Source organism: Coregonus clupeaformis, chromosome 17, assembly GCF_020615455.1.
Source record: "Coregonus clupeaformis isolate EN_2021a chromosome 17, ASM2061545v1, whole genome shotgun sequence".
Classification (NCBI taxonomy): Eukaryota; Metazoa; Chordata; class Actinopteri; order Salmoniformes; family Salmonidae; genus Coregonus; species Coregonus clupeaformis.
This window is the reverse complement of record NC_059208.1, coordinates 29,002,013-29,022,469: the sequence shown is the minus strand read 5'-3', so window position 1 is coordinate 29,022,469 and position 20,457 is coordinate 29,002,013. Positions and strand designations below refer to the sequence as shown.

The following is a 20,457-nucleotide window of genomic DNA, read 5'->3' as shown; positions in this document are numbered from 1 at the left end:
TGTGTGCCTGTGTGTGTGTGCGTGTGTGTGTGTGTGTGTGTGTGTGTGTGTGTGTGCGTGTCACCCACGGGAGCCAATCCCACTGTGCCAGGGGTTCATGATTACAATAGAGTTTTCTGCCACACAATAACCCAGGAGCCCAGAATATCAGGGACAATGGGCCGCCCTGTGACTGGGCCTCATAGATACAGCATCATAATACCTAGCACAGGGCCACAAACAGGGAAGAGACCCAAATGGCACCCTACTCCCTAATATACTGCACTACTTTTAACCAGGGCCCATAGGGCTCTGGTCAAATGTAGTATATAGGGAAGAGGGTGCCATTTGGGACGCGGCCAAGCAGATGGACAGTACCCTGCACAATCTAAACAGATCCTAAACAGCCCTACTCTGTGTATGTATGGGACAGGTTGACTGACATTAGTCCCTGTACAGCTCAACACACTGGCTAAGGTTCTTACAGGCATCACAATCTAAACAACCCATACAGTCTGATTCAGAACTATAAAGGTCAGTGTCTGTTATAGAAAATGCATGGATTACATCCAGCAGACGCAATTTGATTGTATGAGGTGGTGTTTGATAGTGTTGGACTCTGCTGGAGTGGACCTTCACCTTGGCTGTGATCTGGAAGTCTTCATGCTCCTTCAGCAGCTCCTGTGTGTGGTGGATACTGGAACCGGTGGAGGTGTGTGTCGACAGGTAGAATTCTCCCGTGTCGTGGATCCACTCCAGAGCCTGTGGACCAATCACAACGAGAAGAGGTCCAGATCACTTATTTGTCATCACGCTAATGTTGTATTCCTAATCCCTAGCCTTCTCCCTTTGAGGAAGTGTGCACTTGTTCACGCGCCCTCATGGACATAAAGCAAGAATCCTTAATTTAAACAATAACAATAAGTGGACTCCCTGCCCCTGTATTGCTAAACAGCTGAGGGATGGGGCTAGAGAAATGTAACCACTCTCAAATTCATAGACAGAGCTATGGATGCAAGGACTGACCATCCGTGATATCAAACACATCATTTTAACCATGTTTTGAGGCTATACAGTGTTTGTTTAGAAGTAAGTTGTTTACAAACACTGCAGTAAAACAAGCTTATATGGTAGATTCCTTACACCATTCTATTAATTTTACATCCACGAGGGGGAAGGAAGATGAGTGCACTCTTCACTGCTGCCTCTCCAGACCAGTGTAATGCTAACACCAGCCCACATGGGGGAGCAAACAATCTCCAATTGAGATACACTTTAGTCTCCTCTGCTGCACACATTTGGTCCATCAATCAGCACTGACTAAATGAGAGGAGAAGGTTTGGAGAGACTGAGGAGAGGAAAGACACTGCACTACAATAAGCCAGTGTTAAAATGTAGGGCATGTAATTATAGCTGTGGTAACACTACAGTGTTCAAATGTAGGGCATGTAATTATAGCTGTGGTAACACTACAGTGTTCAAATGTACGGCATGTAATTATAGCTGTGGTAACACTACAGTGTTCAAATGTAGGGCATGTAATTATAGCTGTGGTAACACTACAGTGTTACAATATGGGGCATGTAATTATAGCTGTGGTAACACTACAGTGTTACAATATAGGGCATGTAATTATAGCTGTGGTAACACTACAGTGTTCAAATGTACGGCATGTAATTATAGCTGTGGTAACACTACAGTGTTCAAATGTAGGGCATGTAATTATAGCTGTGGTAACACTACAGTGTTCAAATGTAGGGCATGTAATTATAGCTGTGGTAACACTACAGTGTTACAATATAGGGCATGTAATTATAGCTGTGGTAACACTACAGTGTTCAAATGTAGGGCATGTAATTATAGCTGTGGTAACACTACAGTGTTCAAATGTAAGGCATGTAATTATAGCTGTGGTAACACTACAGTGTTCAAATGTAAGGCATGTAATTATAGCTGTGGTAACACTACAGTGTTAAAATGTAGGGCATGTAATTATAGCTGTGGTAACACTACAGTGTTACAATATAGGGCATGTAATTATAGCTGTGGTAACACTACAGTGTTCAAATGTAGGGCATGTAATTATAGCTGTGGTAACACTACAGTGTTAAAATGTAGGGCATGTAATTATAGCTGTGGTAACACTACAGTGTTAAAATGTAGGGCATGTAATTATAGCTGTGGTAACACTACAGTGTTCAAATGTAGGGCATGTAATTATAGCTGTGGTAACACTACAGTGTTCAAATGTAAGGCATGTAATTATAGCTGTGGTAACACTATAGTGTTAAAATGTAGGGCATGTAATCATAGCTGTGGTAACACTATAGTGTTAAAATGTAGGGCATGTAATTATAGCTGTGGTAACACTACAGTGTTAAAATGTAGGGCATGTAATTATAGCTGTGGTAACACTACAGTGTTAAAATGTAGGGCATGTAATTATAGCTGTGGTAACACTACAGTGTTACAATGTAGGGCATGTAATTCTAGCTGTGGTAACACTACAGTGTTCAAATGTAAGGCATGTAATTATAGCTGTGGTAACACTTCAGTGTTAAAATGTAGGGCATGTAATTATAGCTGTGGTAACACTACAGTGTTACAATGTAGGGCATGTAATTCTAGCTGTGGTAACACTACAGTGTTACAATATAGGGCATGTAATTATAGCTGTGGTAACACTACAGTGTTAAAATGTAGGGCATGTAATTATAGCTGTGGTAACACTACAGTGTTAAAATGTAGGGCATGTAATTATAGCTGTGGTAACACTACAGTGTTAAAATGTAGGGCATGTAATTATAGCTGTGGTAACACTACAGTGTTCAAATGTAGGGCATGTAATTATAGCTGTGGTAACACTACAGTGTTCAAATGTAAGGCATGTAATTATAGCTGTGGTAACACTATAGTGTTAAAATGTAGGGCATGTAATCATAGCTGTGGTAACACTATAGTGTTAAAATGTAGGGCATGTAATTATAGCTGTGGTAACACTACAGTGTTAAAATGTAGGGCATGTAATTATAGCTGTGGTAACACTACAGTGTTAAAATGTAGGGCATGTAATTATAGCTGTGGTAACACTACAGTGTTACAATGTAGGGCATGTAATTCTAGCTGTGGTAACACTACAGTGTTCAAATGTAAGGCATGTAATTATAGCTGTGGTAACACTTCAGTGTTAAAATGTAGGGCATGTAATTATAGCTGTGGTAACACTACAGTGTTAACATGTAGGGCATGTAATTATAGCTGTGGTAACACTACAGTGTTAAAATGTAGGGCATGTCATTATAGCTGTGGTAACACTATAGTGTTAAAATGTAGGGCATGTAATTATAGCTGTGGTAACACTACAGTGTTAAAATGTAGGGTGTGTAATTATAGCTGTGGTAACACTACAGTGTTAAAATGTAGGGCATGTAATTATAGCTGTGGTAACACTACAGTGTTAAAATGTAGGGCATGTAATTATAGCTGTGGTAACACTACAGTGTTAAAATGTAGGGCATGTAATTATAGCTGTGGTAACACTACAGTGTTAAAATGTAGGGCATGTAATTATAGCTGTGGTAACACTACAGTGTTCAAATGTAGGGCATGTAATTATAGCTGTGGTAACACTACAGTGTTCAAATGTAAGGCATGTAATTATAGCTGTGGTAACACTATAGTGTTAAAATGTAGGGCATGTAATCATAGCTGTGGTAACACTATAGTGTTAAAATGTAGGGCATGTAATTATAGCTGTGGTAACACTACAGTGTTAAAATGTAGGGCATGTAATTATAGCTGTGGTAACACTACAGTGTTAAAATGTAGGGCATGTAATTATAGCTGTGGTAACACTACAGTGTTCAAATGTAGGGCGTGTAATTATAGCTGTGGTAACACTACAGTGTTACAATGTAGGGCGTGTAATTATAGCTATGGTAACACTACAGTGTTAAAATGTAGGGCGTGTAATTATAGCTGTGGTAACACTACAGTGTTAAAATGTAGGGCATGTAATTATAGCTGTGGTAACACTTCAGTGTTCAAATGTAGGGCATGTAATTATAGCTGTGGTAACACTACAGTGTTAAAATGTAGGGCATGTAATTATAGCTGTGGTAACACTACAGTGTTCAAATGTAGGGCGTGTAATTATAGCTGTGGTAACACTACAGTGTTAAAATGTAGGGCATGTAATTATAGCTGTGGTAACACTACTGTGTAAAAATGTAGGGCATGTAATTATAGCTGTGGTAACACTACAGTGTTAAAATGTAGGGCATGTAATTATAGCTGTGGTAACACTACAGTGTTCAAATGTAGGGCATGTAATTATAGCTGTGGTAACACTACAGTGTTAAAATGTAGGGCGTGTAATTATAGCTGTGGTAACACTACAGTGTTCAAATGTAGGGCGTGTAATTATAGCTGTGGTAACACTACAGTGTTAAAATGTAGGGCATGTAATTATAGCTGTGGTAACACTACTGTGTAAAAATGTAGGGCATGTAATTATAGCTGTGGTAACACTACAGTGTTAAAATGTAGGGCATGTAATTATAGCTGTGGTAACACTACAGTGTTCAAATGTAGGGCGTGTAATTATAGCTGTGGTAACACTACAGTGTTAAAATGTAGGGCATGTAATTATAGCTGTGGTAACACTACTGTGTAAAAATGTAGGGCATGTAATTATAGCTGTGGTAACACTACAGTGTTAAAATGTAGGGCATGTAATTATAGCTGTGGTAACACTACAGTGTTCAAATGTAGGGCATGTAATTATAGCTGTGGTAACACTACAGTGTTAAAATGTAGGGCGTGTAATTATAGCTGTGGTAACACTACAGTGTTCAAATGTAGGGCGTGTAATTATAGCTGTGGTAACACTACTGTTGTGTTGGGCCTCTGTTACCAGTCTACCTCATTTCCAATTTCTCTCCAAAAACATCACTGTGTATAACACTGAATGGGAATGGAACCAGATTTAGAGGCTTTAGTTTGGTCAGCCCCTGGTCAAAACATTAGTCCAACCAGTGCTTATCTGAGCAGTTTGCACAGGGTTCAAAATGGTGGTATGGTATAGTATGACCCTCCATTATGTTATATGTTACGTGTCACACCCTGGTCTGTTTACGTGTACTTTTATAGCTTGTGTTGTTTGTTTATGTGACCGTGTTGTTGTAGTCATTAATGTTACTGTTCGAATTCTGGTATAGTTCTCCTTGAGGAGCAGTACTGACCTGCTTAGCGCTGCGTTCAAACACCACATACTGCTGACACTGGTCCAGTCTCCTCTTTCTCATTGTCCAGAAGTGCAGCACCCGGTTCTCTCTCTGGAGCAGCTCATTCAAGATGTCTGACAAAACCAGAGACAAATTATCATTTAAGCCATGGCTATGTCACAAAAGGCAAGCTAGTCCTATTGTCTACTACTAAAGCATTTAAGTAGTGCACTATATAGGGACTAGGGTGCTATTTGGGACACATCCCATCTGTCTAAATGAAGAGGGCAACTGAAAGGAACACCACAAGAAAGAACGATCAAATGTGTATTTGATTGGGAGGGGAAAAAGGAGCACGCTTACTTTTGACCTGTGTTTCAGGTGCCTTGACGTGAGATAGCATCCCTGGCATGTTGACACTGTTTCTGTGCAGGTACTTCAGGAAGACGTCAGCGTTTCGCCTTGCTAGTGTACAAGCCTTGAGGAAGGCCTCTTTCTGCTCCAGGTGTTTGCTGATCATGGGTGTGACATGGTCTGACTCACTGTTAGGGCCCAGTTTATCAGCTCCCCCACACCAGTCCTCTTCACGCTTATACTCCTGCTCCAGGCTCTCCAGCACACTGCAGACCTACAGAATAGCACACAGCACAGGTCAAAACTACACTACTACACTACTACACACCCACAATGCACCACAGAGCCAAAGCTAAGTACATGAACACAAATACATGGCAAACTGCAGTGTAATACCATATAATACCACCCTATCTAGAGTGGTTATTAGACCCTAATCTGGGCCATGTTACTGGGCTAGGGGCCAATGGGCCTCCTCTGACAGGTTGCCATGGAAACAGTTAGAGATGTCCCACCCACCTGCTCGGAGGTCTTGTAGAAGGCTACAGAGGCGTTGACCAGTTTGAGCCGGTCCTCCATCTTGAGCATGAGCTGCTGCCAGTGGTCGGCCACCTTCTCTGCACAGTCCCGGATCATGTCCATGTCGTAGTGGTTGGCTTGGAGCAGGGCCTCAGCCTTCTGCTGCACCTGCAATGCACTCTGGTGGGTTTTCTGTGGAGAGGGAGAGAGAGAGAGGGAGGGGGAGGTGATTAATAAAAGTGTTTCCACTTTATAAATATTGTTCACGTTAACATCTTATAATGTAGAAAACTGAGGAATGTGATTGGAGGCTATAGCTACAGGAAAGGAGTCTGAGCGTTATACACCATGTGAGTCTTCTACCTGGCTTCTGCTACCATGACTGTTAACACACCACAGCATTAAACAATATCATTACAATCCCATAATCAAATCGATTGAGTAATTGAGAGTAATAATCTCCAACAAGGTTTTTTCCTCTCCTTCCACAGTGAGTAGAAGGACTCCAGAAGCCCACTGCATAACCTCAGCCCTGCAGAATGTAGTCCTTTATACAGTACAACTGCATTTCAAATTAGCCCTGCTCAGAAGAGTTCAAAGGAAAAATGGTCTGGGTTGAAAACAGGGGCCTGTTTCTGGTGAAAGAGAGAGAGGGGGATGATTTATGAGGAATAGAGGATGAAAAGAGGAGTGGGGGAGGTTAGGGTTTTTAGTGAGGTGTGTAGGAGGAGGGTAGAAGGAGGGAAGAGGAGGAGGAGCATGAGAGAGAAGGAGGAGAGGAGTAGGAGGGAGATGGAGATGAGGAAAATAATATTAATAATAATAATAATTAGCTGGGTGCTTATATTTGTCCTTTTGGAAATGTGTTTTTTTGCATTTCCCACTCTCCCTGAGAAATCATCGGAGAGTGGGGTCAAGGCCAGGGTCACAGAGAGGAGGAAAAGGAGATGGAGAGGAGGAGTGGAGAGGGATGGAGAAGAAGAGGAATAAATGAGAGAGATGGAACAGAGAGATACCTCTATGGCGTGTTGGAATTGCTCGTGTTCCTTCTGTAGCTGTTCTGCCTCCTGTAGAGAGCTGGCTGTGATCATACCTGCATTCAGCATGGACTCTCCATTACGGATCCAACCCAGCACCTGAAACACACGCGCACACACACACACACGCACGCACACACACACACACACACACACAAAGGGAGAATCAGTAATGGGTCAGACTAAGATAAACAGTCACACACACAGGCACCTACATTAACCATAGACACATGTTGATAATGGACATTGTAATTTTTGTAATATTTGTATTTTATTTATTTTTTATTTCACCTTTATTTAACCAGGTAAGACAGTTGAGAACAAGTTCTCATTTACAACTGCGACCTGGCCAAGATAAAGCAAAGCAGTGCGATAAAAACAACAACACAGAGTTACATATGGGGTAAACAAAACATAAAGTCAAAAATACAACAGAAAATATATATATACAGTGTGTGCAAATGTAGCAAGTTATGGAGGTAAGGCAATAAATAGGCTATAGTGCAAAATAATTACAATTAGTATTAACACTGGAATGATAGATGTGCAAGAGATGATGTGCAAATAGAGATACTGGTGTGCAAATGAGCAAAATAAATAACAATATGGGGATGAGGTAGTTGGGTGGGCTAATTTCAGATGGGCTGTGTACAGGTGCAGTGATCGGTAAGGTGATCTGACAACTGATGCTTAAAGTTAGTGAGGGAGATAAGAGTCTCCAGCTTCAAAGATTTTTGAAATTTGTTCCAGTCATTGGCAGCAGAGAACTGGAAGGAATGGCGGCCAAAGGAGGTGTTGGCTTTGGGGATGACCAGTGAGATATACCTGCTGGAGCGCATACTACGGGTGGGTGTTGCTATGGTGACCAATGAGCTAAGATAAGGCGGGGATTTGCCTAGCAGTGATTTATAGATGGCCTGGAGCCAGTGGGTTTGGCGACGAATATGTAGTGAGGACCAGCCAACAAGAGCGTACAGGTCACAGTGGTGGGTAGTATATGGGGCTTTGGTGACAAAACGGATGGCACTGTGATAGACTACATCCAATTTGCTGAGTAGAGTGTTGGAGGATATTTTGTAAATGACATCGCCGAAGTCAAGGATCGGTAGGATAGTCAGTTTTACGAGGGCATGTTTGGCAGCATGAGTAAAGGAGGCTTTGTTGCGAAATAGGAAGCCGATTCTAGATTTAACATTGGATTGGAGATTCTTAATGTGAGTCTGGAAGGAGAGTTTACAGTCTAACCAGACACCTAGGTATTTGTAGTTGTCCACATACTCTAGGTCAGACCCGTCGAGAGTAGTGATTCTAGTCGGGTGGGCGGGTGCCAGCAGCGTTCGATTGAAGAGCATGCATTTAGTTTAATAAAGACTCATCATCCAAGATAAGCACAACCTACAGTATATAGGCCTAACCCACCATGTTTTCACCACCCTGACACACACACAAAGGAATACATTAAGGGTCAGGGCAAGGCCAAGTCAGCTGTGACACGTCACCCCCGACACTTTCGCCTCCCCACCTCTCCCCCTCCCACCCCCCTCTCTGTACACACAGGGACGGCCTGACAGTGGACCCAGGGAGAATAGCACACTGTCTCCTCCTCCGGGCACTGCACACCTGGTGTGTATCTGACACATGCTCTGTACTATCACTGCTGCCAAACTCATAGCTCATCAAAGCGGCTGTGTGGGAGAAGAGGCTACATGCTGCTCAGTGAGTAACAGAGAGAACAACTATTCCTGCATTCTAGCAGGCCTGCTCTCTCAGCTTATAGCCACAAAAACACACATAGGCCTCTCTTCCCTTCAAAGACATGGGTAATCTCTCGCTCTACAACGATGACGAATGAGGAAAATGAAATAAATGAATAAACAGAATAAGATTAACAGATGATGCTCCTGCTGGCCTAGTTTGTCTTTTTCCTCATTTTCGGGCCGGTGGTCATCTCTAAAGGGCTGCTCTACTTTCCCAGCACACATTGCAGTGTTTTAGTCTTTCAGAGAGCGACTGCTGACCAGTATAGTTCAGATGGAAAAGAATAGAGGAAATATGTTGTGTGCTATTAATGTGATGCTAACTGATTTACTTTTGAGAGTTTTTATTTGTATTTTATTTTAAGAAGATCGGGGTTCCAATCCCCTTAAGTATTTTATAGTTTTTTTGAAAGGACAGATGTAAGTACAGAGTGGGAGATAGACATGGATAGTGGTACAGAAAGTGGTTAAGAGCACAGACAGTCTGGAGTCGGGATCTTAGACCGCTACACCAGACTCTGAAATGAAAGTGTCTCAGTGAAGATATTCTATAATACACTGTACAGTGAGGGAGAAAAGTATTTGATTTGATCCCCTACTGATTTTGTACGTTTGCCCACTGACAAAGAAATGATCAGTTATGGTAGGTTTATTTGAACAGTGAGAGACAGAATAACAACAAAACAATCCAGAAAAACGCATGTCAAAAATGTTATAAATTGATTTGCATTTTAATTAGGGAAATAAGCATTTGACCCCCTCTCAATCAGAAAGATTTCTGGCTCCCAGGTGTCTTTTATACAGGTAACGAGCTGAGATTAGGAGCACACTCTTAAAGGGAGTGCTCCTAATCTCAGCTTGTTACCTGTATAAAAGAAGCCTGTCCACAGAAGCAATCAATCAATCAGATTCCAAACTCTCCACCATGGCCAAGACCAAAGAGCTCTCCAAGGATGTCAGGGACAAGATTGTAGACCTACACAAGGCTGGAATGGGCTACAAGACCATCGCCAAGCAGCTTGGTGAGAAGAACAGTTGGTGCGATTATTCGCAAATGGAAGAAACACAAAATAACTGTCAATCTCCCTCGGCCTGGGGCTCCATGCAAGATCTCACCTCGTGGAGTTGCAATGATCATGAGAACGGTGAGGAATCAGCCCAGAACTACACGGGAGGATCTTGTCAATGATCTCAAGGCAGCTGGGACCATAGTCACCAAGAAAACAATTGGTAACACACTACGCCGTGAAGGACTGAAATCCTGCAGCGCCCGCAATGTCCGCCTGCTCAAGAAAGCACATATACAGGGCCGTCTGAAGTTTGCCAATGAACATCTGAATGATTCAGAGGAGAACTGGGTGAAAGTGTTGTGGTCAGATGAGACCAAAATCGAGCTCTTTGGCATCAATTTAACTCGCCGTGTTTGGAGAAGGAGGAATGCTGCCTATGACCCCAAGAAAGGGGCGGCAGGTAGCTTAGTGGGTAAGAGCGTTGTGCCAGTAACCGAAAGGTCGCTGGTTCTAATCCCCGAGCCGACTAGGTGAAAAATCTGTCGATGTGCCCTTGAGCAAGGCACTTAACCCTAATTGCTCCTGTAAGTCGCTCTGGATAAGAGCGTCTGCTAAATGACTAAAAATGTTAAATGTAAATGTAAATGTAAATGTAATGTAAAATGTAAATGTAAAACACCATCCCCACCGTCAAACATGGAGGTGGAAACATTATGCTTTGGGGGTGATTTTCTGCTAAGGGGACATGACAACTTCACCGCATCAAAGGGACGATGGACAGGTCCATGTACCGTCAAATCTTGGGTGAGAACCTCCTTCCCTCAGCCAGGGCATTGAAAATGGGTCGTGGATGGGTATTCCAGCATGACAATGACCCAAAACATACGGCCAAGGCAACAAAGGAGTGGCTCAAGAAGAAGCACATTAAGGTCCTGGAGTGGCCTAGCCGGTCTCCAGACCTTAATCTCATAGAAACTCTGTGGAGGGAGCTGAAGGTTCGAGTTGCCAGACGTCAGCCTCAAAACCTTAATGACTTGGAGAAGATCTGCAAAGAGGAGTGGGACAAAATCCCTCCTGAGATGTGTGCAAACCTGGTGGCCAACTACAAGAAACGTCTGACCTCTGTGATTGCCAACAAGGGTTTTGCCACCAAGTACTAAGTCATGTTTTGCAGAGGGGTCAAATACTTATTTCCCTCATTAAAATGCAAATCAATTGATAACATTTTTGACATGCGTTTTTCTGGATTTTTTTGTTGTTATTCTGTCTCTCACTGTTCAAATAAACCTACCATTACAATTATAGACTGATCATGTCTTTGTCAGTGGGCAAACGTACAAAATCAGCAGGGGATCAAATACTTTTTTCCCTCACTGTATATGGTCAATGTCATAAGACATTACCATATTTACTGGTCTCATATGTCCCGTTGTACAATCTAATAGATTCAACCCCATATAATTAAATACATCTGCTTGAAAAAGCATTTTACGCTTAATATTACATGTACGGAAAGCAATCTATTCATAATCATGTGCTCTCCACATAATACTACACAATCACTTCTTTCACAACAGCAGCATCTCATGGTTGTCATCCCACATTCAGTACTGTACTAGAGATAAAAAGAACAAGAACGAAAGAGAAAGAGACAGAAAGACTGAGGGTGAGTAAGGGAGTGAGAGAGAGAGCAAATGAAAGAGAGAGAAAAAGCGAGAAAGTGAGTGAGAGAGCGAGAGACCACAAGTGAGAGCAAAAGTCAAAAGTAAGAGAGAGAGAGAACACAAGTAGGAGAGAGAGAGAGAGAGAGAGAGAGAGAGAGAGAGAGAGAGAGAGAGAGAGAGAGAGAGAGAGAGAGAGAGAGAGAGAGAGAGAGAGAGAGAGAGAGAGAATGGTGTATGTTTACCTGTTTGACCTCGGCCTGAAGGTGGCGTAGTTGGACACACTGTTCCAGGTGCCTCCTGTGCTGCTCGGCCACCACGTCCAGCTCCTGCTGCTTCTCATGGAGGAACTCCAGCAGGTCCTGAACACGTGTAGCCATGTCCACATCTCTGTCACACAGCAACTCCACACCTAGACACAGAGAGGGGGGAGAGAGAGAGAGAGGTGGGGGGGTATAGAGATAGAACAAGAGAGTGAAAGAGAGAGAGAGAGACAGAGAGAAGGAGAGCGAGAAGGAAGGAGAGGGAGGGGGGGGTATGGAGATAGAGAGACAGAGAGAAGGAGAGCGAAAAGGAAGGAGAGAGAGAGAGAGAGAAAGAGAGAGAGAGCTCATCAGCTACTGTAGCAAATCCTGAAAACAACACAAAGAACAAGAGCCATTATGCAACCCAAACCTAACAAAAAGATGAAAAGAGAGAAGCAAGGTCTCTCTCTCTCTCTCTCCTCATACAAGACAATCAGTCTCGACTACCTGTAAAAGACTGACAGTTAGGTAAGCATACAGACATACATCAGTAACTCCATATGGCCAGTCAGTCAGACACACAGGAACAAATCTGCCATTAACATTATATTACTTACATTTCACTCCTGTGTTCCAGACCTGCATTGGGCTGCTGGAGTACAGAGCCTGTCTGTCATAGAAGCTCTGTGTGTCTGTCTCTTTGGTGTCCAGGAGAGAACTGCTCTGGGATGCATTCCGATTATGCAAAATCTCCTCTGTCTATGTCGTCATTGACGCGTGTGTGCGTGCCAATGCAGCCTGTCGTCCTGCAGCACTGCCTAGTGGTTTTACTCAGCGACATGAGTCCATAGGATTACCGTGAAATCTGCTCGTCTGGCCTCGGCCTGCTGCCGCTACTGTGGTGAGCTCTCCAGCGCCCGATAGCTGGGTTTACCCCCCCCCGCCCCCCTCCTTCCTCCCCTCTCCCTATCTCCTCCCCTCCTCACTCACAACACTGAGCTGACCTGGCCTGGCTTACAGCTCATCTGCCCTGGCAGCAGCAGCAGGGCTTTGGGCCATCTGATGTGTCAGTGTGTGTGTGTGTGTGTGTGTGTGTGTGTGTGTGTGTGTGTGTGTGTGTGTGTGTGTGTGTGTGTGTGTGTGTGTGTGTGTGTGTGTATGTGTGTGTGTATCCGTCCGTGTGTGTTTCTCCACTACTCACCACTGGCCTGGACCTCTGTAACGTACTGCAGCAGCTCCTGTCCCTGGTGGATGACGTCGAAGGTCAGGTTGTTCATGGTGAGGGCCTTGTCAGCGTGGTGCTGGAGTCTCTGCTCCGCCAACGTCAGGTCCTCTGTATCAAACTCACCCATCTGCTGGGACAGCTCCTCATTCCACGACTCCAGGTCTGAGATGATCTGGAAGTGTGTGAGGGAACGAAAAGGGGCAACACTTAATTTGGATAGTCCCCTATAGATGATCTATAGATACCCAAACTATCAACTGCAACAACAAACTATCTAATGCAATGGAAGGGTACAAATAGACATAGAAACACACAGATCACAGGGATCACTGTAAGTTAGTTTGAAATAAAGGTCACTGCTAAATGACATTACACGTACAGGACAAACACATGTACAAACACACACACACACAGATGATCATTCCAACCCTCTAGGTGGAATATGACCTGAGAGGGATGGAAACGACTTCGGCTTCAGAATGAAAGGATTTGTAATGATATCAAAACACCAGCCAAGCTGATCTTAGAGACAGTAGCTAAGTGTTTAGTGTTCCCTAGAATTATACAATTCTCCTTTGGTTATAGAGGGACTACCCAGACTAGCTGGCATGACTGTAGGCAGGACTGTACTCTAAATGGAGCGTCTGCCTGTGATGTTAGCACTTGTTTAAGGACTCTCCCACGCACACTTGCTAAAGGCTGAAGGAGGGTGAATCATGACGCCCATGACATATCCACCTTGGCACAGTGATGGGTACTCTGTCAGTCTTTTGTCTGTGATGCCAGTGTGGGCTGGGCCTGACTGGGCTTACCTTACCTAACCTACAGCACTGCTTCACTGTTGCCCTCCATATTCATTGGAATGAAGTCAAAAATCAATTAATCAATGTAATGAACCAGGACCAAGAGGGTGGATGCCGGGTGGTGATCATTTTTGTTGCCAAATCTATTCGAAATATCATGGCTGCTTACAATGACTGGCTTTCCATTTCAATTTGTCTTTATATAATACAAATCCACTGTCTGTTTTTCAGAATCGCTTTCCTGATGCTTCAGAGAGAGACAGGCTGGCACTAGTCTCCATTCCACACATGGATCACCATCCCATTCAGCTGCTGCTCAGCCATACACTGAAGAGCTAAATGTAAAGAATGTGTCCGATGGAAATTCAAGGCGTCCAGAGTGATGGTCGTCGAGGGGAAACTATGGAAAAGTAATACGAGTCATGAACTAAAGCGGTGGCTGGCTCTCCAGCAGACCTAGTAAAAAAGAAATGACTGGGCTGAAAACGAGAGGCTTACACAGCTGCCTGTTTCCATTCACATGAGTAGTGAAATCAAATCTCAAGGCATCCGACAATGAAAAGGAAATCAGAAAAGGAATGGGAGAAAGAGAGGGTTCCGAGTTGGGAATGGGAGAATGTTAAATCCCAAACCGCAGTACTGCAAACCAAATAATTATTGATTCTCTCCACTGTGCCATTTAATTTCCTCTGGATGGCCCTCTGCACCCTCTGCTGTGCTCCTCAGGCTCTGGCTGTACTGTACTGTCCTGTCCTGTACTGTACTGTCCTCTGGGGGAGAACATGTGAGTGAGGATGTGGAGGGTTCCATGTGGTAAGGGCTATAGGGCTAGCTAGCTGTAACTCACTGAGCGTATGGCTGCTTCATGGAAGGCCCAGGCTACATGGGGCTTAGTAGTGTTCACGCTCACTGTTTATGTACAAGTCAGAGCCTAGAACATGGTAGTAATTAACAACAAACTCCGTTCAGCTATGATCCATATCCTAATCCATCGCTGATCACTGTTTAAGATCTTAACATGGAGATAATGTAACAGCAAACCAAGCCTTGATCATCTAAGCTAAGCAATTTGATAACTGGATCAACACATAAACAAAACATAGACCTATGGAGATATAGGATGTGGATTGTTGGCTTCTCATGATTATGATCATGCAATAGTAGTTCCTTGGCAGTAGTTTTTTCTGTCTATCTTTGAGAAGGTGATTGAAACATAATGCGACAGAGCTCTATAGAAACGATCTGTACGGTCATACGTGTCGATCAACCAAATGTCTTTGTAACTTCATAATCCAAGAAGCTGTAATACTGAGATCTACACCACCTCAGTCAATAACAGAACAGTTCTTCTTTTGTTTTTACAATATGAGTGAGTCATGGCTGCTACCACAGACAACACCATTATTTATATAGCACTTCTGAGGTTGAGAACGGCCCATTCTTTGCACAAGGCAGACAGCCAACAACAACTGTCAAAACAGAAAGGTCTGATGAAACCTCAGTAATACAATGCTTTAAAATATGAGAAAGAGTCTAACAAAACAGCAAAGGTAACATCAGCAGTGTAATGTACAGGTAATAGTTGCTCTGTGGACACAAAGTATTCAGCAAGCATGCACTAACAACCATCTAAACACATGTACATATGATATCAAAAGACATCTGGACCATACAGTATGGTTTGGACCATACAGTATGGTCCAAACACACCAAGACAGTCGTGAAGAGGGCATGACAAAGCCTAAGGAGACTGAAAAGATTTGGCATGGGTCCTCAGATCCTCAAAAAGTTATACAGCTGCACCATCGAGAGCATCCTGACTGGTTGCATCACCGCCTGGTATGGCAACTGCTCGGGCTCCAACCGCAAGGCACTACATATGGTTGTGCGTACGGCCCAGTACATCACTGGGGCCAAGCTTCCTGCCATCCAGTACCTCTATACCAGGTGGTGTCAGTGGAAGGCCCTAAAAACTACCACATGGCAAGCAGTACCGGAGCGCCAAGTCTAGGTCCAAAAGGCTTCTTAACAGCTTCTACCTCCAAGCCATAAGACTCCTGAACAGCTAATCATGGCTACCCAGACTATTTGCATAACCCCCCCCACCCCACCCTCAACCCCTCTTTTACGCTGCTGCTACTCTGTTTATTATCTATGCATAGTCACTTTAACTCTACCCACATGTACATATTACTTCAATTACCTCGACTAACCGGTGCCCCCGCACATTGACTCTTTACCAGTACCCCCTGTATATAGCCTCCCTACTGTTATTTTATTTTACTGCTGCTCTTTAATTATTTGCTATTAAAAAATTTTACTTATCTATTTTATTTTCTTAAAACTGCATCGTTGGTTAAGGGCTTGTAAGTTAGCATTTCACTGTATTCGGCGCATGTGGCAAATAACATTTGATTTGATTAAATATGATCTGTACGTCCAATACTATTTCTCCTCAATTCTGCTCAAAAACTAGTGATGGGGGAAATTCGATACAGTTACATATCGGCTTATAATTTTTTACGATATATCGTATCGTTTTGACAATATCGCAATATTATTTTTGTGCTAGTTGGCTGTATCTGCACCAAATGTCCAGCATTTTTCCTTCATAGCTTGTTCTCCATCTTCTTTTTAAATAGGGGTCCAATTTGTTTTCAGCACTTTTATTTCCATGACTGATCAAAAGTCATTTTCTCAGGGCTCTCTCTTGTTCCCCTGCAGCAGACATATGGTGAGCAATATGTTCGGAACATCGAATAGCAATAAAATCACAGTATCGAATCGCAATACATATAGAATCGTGAGAATCGCAATACATATCATATCGTGATAATACATAAAAATGTATGCACACATGACTGTAAGTCGCTTTGATTAAAGGGTCTGCTAAATGGCATATTATTATTATATTGTATAATGAGGTCCCTGGCAATTCCCAGCCCTATCAAAAACCCTTCTCAAAACACTACGATCCAGTCTAGAGTGCTACAACTCCAAAAATCCAATAACTCACAAATATCTCTTGAAAATGTCTTGCTGACTGTTCTGTAGGAGTCATATTCACTTAACTCATAAGCACATTACAGAAGGCTGAATGACAGCTAGGTAAAGCTCCCAGGCATAAATACCACAAGCCTTTAGTCCTTCTAACATATTTTCTTCACCTGCCACTCTCCTCTTCTCTCCCGTTCCCTCCTTCCCAGGCACCAGGAGGCACTTACCGGGCTGGGCTGCTATCACAAAGCAGAGTAGAAACCCCTCTCTGAGTCTAAGCAGACACATAATATTTTCCTCCTCCTGGCTCATGTAGAAGAGACTGGCTCCGTGAGGACAGGAATCCTGCTCTAAGACTGACTGGGACACTGCGTGCCGTACCTCTGCCTCACCTCGAACCTGAACCTGCGTGTTGCTGCCTAACCCCTCAGTGGGAGCCAAGAAGGAACAGCGTCCCAGGGGTGTGAAGAGGAGGAGTGGAGGGAAAACTAACTCTCCCTCCCTCTTGTGTCATATTGACTGACTGACTGACTGACTGACTGACTGACATGCATGCCGCTCCCTCCCTCCCACAGGTCCCAGCTAATGTGCAGAGCTAATGTGAAGGCTGTACTGTCCTGCACCTCTGAGGAGAAAATACTGTATCAGTCTGGCTGTGGTCTCTTACCACACAGACTAGTGTGACTGCTGCACTACTATAGTGGCATTCCACCTCAGTGTGAGATGGGCTGCATGTGCAGACAGGCAAGGGGCAGTGTGTGCCAAGCACGGGTCGATATTTCATTCACTGACTGTAGGTTTCCACTTGGGAGAGACATGTGAGACGTCTTTATGAGAAAATGAATAGGAATATGAACACAATGTAATTTTTTGTCAAACTGCACTGTAGTCTACTTAATGTGCCGAAAACGAAACGTCCTCCTCCTCTATTCAATGACCCTGTTATCGCAACACAACACCAACACTTCAGGTATGTGAGTGCCTCATATCCCCCACACACACACACACACACACACACACTTAAATGAGTCATCAACTCAATACAATAACTTCCCAGAAAGGGGGATGATAACATCATGAATATCAGTACTCCAGGCTTTATAATGTCAAAGGCTGCTGTAGCTAATGCTTAATTTCTGGGATGTGAATCAATATCGTTAATCAACTACTGCTACTTTGATGGTGTAACAGGAAAGAGAGAGATTAGAATAACAACAGCAGCAGCAGAAAGACTCCTTTTGAGTCTCTCAGCAGGGACTCAAGACCTTACACTACCAGATAAAACTGCTACAGAAACACTGACTGTGAAACATTCAATCTCTGGAAAAGACACAGGTCAGATACGGGCAATAGAGGACATGATAGATTGGTTGATTGATAGATTGATTGATCTGAACTTTATTGACATGGGGGCCACTTACGTCGATGGCATCCCTCTCGAAGATGCGTAGCTGCAGGAAGAGTTCCAGTTTGATCTTCCTCTCCTGAAACAGCTCTTCCATCTGAGCCTGGGCCTCATCCAGCTGCTGTAGGACACTCTGGATGTGGGCCATGGAGCTGTTGTGGGGCGTCTTGTTACTGGAGATAGCAGAGTCCCTGTGTGGAGGCCGGGGTCAGAGGTTAGATAGATCAACAAACACATTAAATACACTAGTTTCAATATCATGAATTACATGTAACACTGTTTGGTGGTAGAACAGCTAGCAGAGTTTAATTATGTGTTAGACGGCATGCTTTTAGAAGCTTAAAATGCACCTCTGTTGCCAGTTAGTAGCGTGCAGTGCTGCTATCAAGGTCTCTTAATGGTAGGGTAAAGGGAGACAGTAATACTGCTCTACAATGCTGCACAGTTCTAAATAAACACAAAACAACCTTTATTACTTGGTAAATTAGCATATTTCTATGGCGGGTAGGGGCTAGAAGGGATTGATTTAGGATAGAGGATGCGTGCGCTGTGAGCTACCTGAGCTGCTGGATGAGGTCCTCTCCCTCCTTGATGACGTTGACAGTGGCTTGCAGGGTGGTCTGCTGCTGCTGGCCGAAGCGTTTGATCAGGTCCTGCACCGCCTCCACAGACTCAGCATACACATCATCCAGCAGCTCCTTCTGCAGCTCCTCCAACCACGTCCACAGCTGCGTGGACACACAGTGACAGACAGCCCAGGCGGCCAATCAGAAACACAGTCAGAGGTCACAGCTGGCCAATCACACGAGATCAACTTGTTACACCACAAACACACTATAAGGGTAAAGGAGCTGACTGCTATCACACAGAGAGCGAGGTAAAGAAGGACAAATTAAAAGCAGAGGAGAGAGGGAGAGAAAGAGGAGTGAAGGAGGGAGCTGCATTGAGTCATTGTGGCAGGATTAACCATCTGGTTATATTAGCATGGTGGCTCAAACCAAAGCACCCGTACCAGCAGGTAGGACCCTCCCTGCCCAATCTACCACCCGCCGCTTTTTTTTATTTGTGTCCCAAATGGTACCCTATTCCCTATATAGTGCACTACTTTTGACCAGCTCCCATAGGGCCCTTTTCAAAATAAGTGTCCTATGTAGGGAATAGGATGACATTTGGGACCCAAAATGTGTTTTGTTCCGGTTCATATGGCTCTATTTTTCCATAATAACACACAAAGACAGGCAAACACAACACAGGCTAAGAACAGAGGCGGAAAGTTGGAACCGGGCCTAATCCAACCACCTCTATACAACAGATGGGTGTTATTACACCATATGGTAGCATAAAATAAATGATGAATTAATATGAATATCAGGCCATGTACTGTAAAGACAATATAAATGTCAGCACACGGAGTAAAAAACAGCGCACTGGCACAGAACCTTTACAGAAAGGTTCATGCTGTTCATTAATGCCTAAGCTAATAACACTGATTGAAACAACACAGATTGCAAGTTAACTTTCTCATATACAGTTGAAGTCAGAAGTTTACATACACCTTAGCCAAATATATTTAAACTCAGTTTTTCACAATTCCTGACATTTAATCTGAGTAAAAATTCCCTGTCTTAGGTCAGTTAGGATCACCACTTTATTTTAAGAATGTGAAATGTCAGAATAATAGTAGAGATAATGATTTAATATAGCTTTTATTTATTTCATCACATTCCCAGTGGGCCAGAAGTTTACATACACTCAATTAGTATTTGGTAGCATTGCCTTTAAATTGTTTAACTTGGGTCAAACGTTTCGGGTAGCCTTCCACAAGCTTCCCACAATAACTTGGGTGAATTTTGGCCTATTCCTCCTGACAGAGCTGGTGTAACTGAGTCAGGTTTGAAGGCCTCCTTGCTCGCACACGCTTTTTCAGTTCTGCCGACACATTTTCTATAGGATTGAGGTTAGGGCTTTGTGATGGCCACTCCAATACCTTGACTTTGTTGTCCTTAAGCCATTTTGCCACAACTTTGGAAGTATGCTTGGGGTCATTGTCCATTTGGAAGACCCATTTGCGACCAAGCTTTAACTTCCTGACTGATGTCTTGAGATGTTACTTCAATATATCCACATAATTTTCCTTCCTCATGATGCCATCTATTTCCTGAAGTGCACCAGTCCCTCCTGTAGCAAAGCACCCCCACAGCATGATGCTGCCACCCCCGTGCTTCACGGTTGGGATAGTG

General features: G+C 43.5%; 1 protein-coding gene across 3 annotated transcripts in view; it reads right to left on the bottom strand.

Annotated features, from left to right (window-relative positions):
- Positions 1-20,457, bottom strand: part of LOC121586239 (triple functional domain protein-like) — a 141,094-nt gene that overhangs the window by 46,416 nt on the left and 74,221 nt on the right. For all 3 annotated transcript variants that reach the window (XM_045226273.1, XM_045226274.1, XM_045226275.1), the window contains 9 exons: positions 18,776-18,945; positions 18,234-18,408; positions 12,989-13,184; positions 11,788-11,954; positions 7,094-7,213; positions 6,078-6,269; positions 5,568-5,832; positions 5,223-5,338; positions 619-741 (listed from right to left, as the gene is read on the bottom strand). In XM_045226273.1, the coding sequence (XP_045082208.1) occupies positions 619-741; positions 5,223-5,338; positions 5,568-5,832; positions 6,078-6,269; positions 7,094-7,213; positions 11,788-11,954; positions 12,989-13,184; positions 18,234-18,408; positions 18,776-18,945 (1,524 nt within the window). The remainder of the gene's footprint in view (positions 1-618; positions 742-5,222; positions 5,339-5,567; positions 5,833-6,077; positions 6,270-7,093; positions 7,214-11,787; positions 11,955-12,988; positions 13,185-18,233; positions 18,409-18,775; positions 18,946-20,457) is intronic.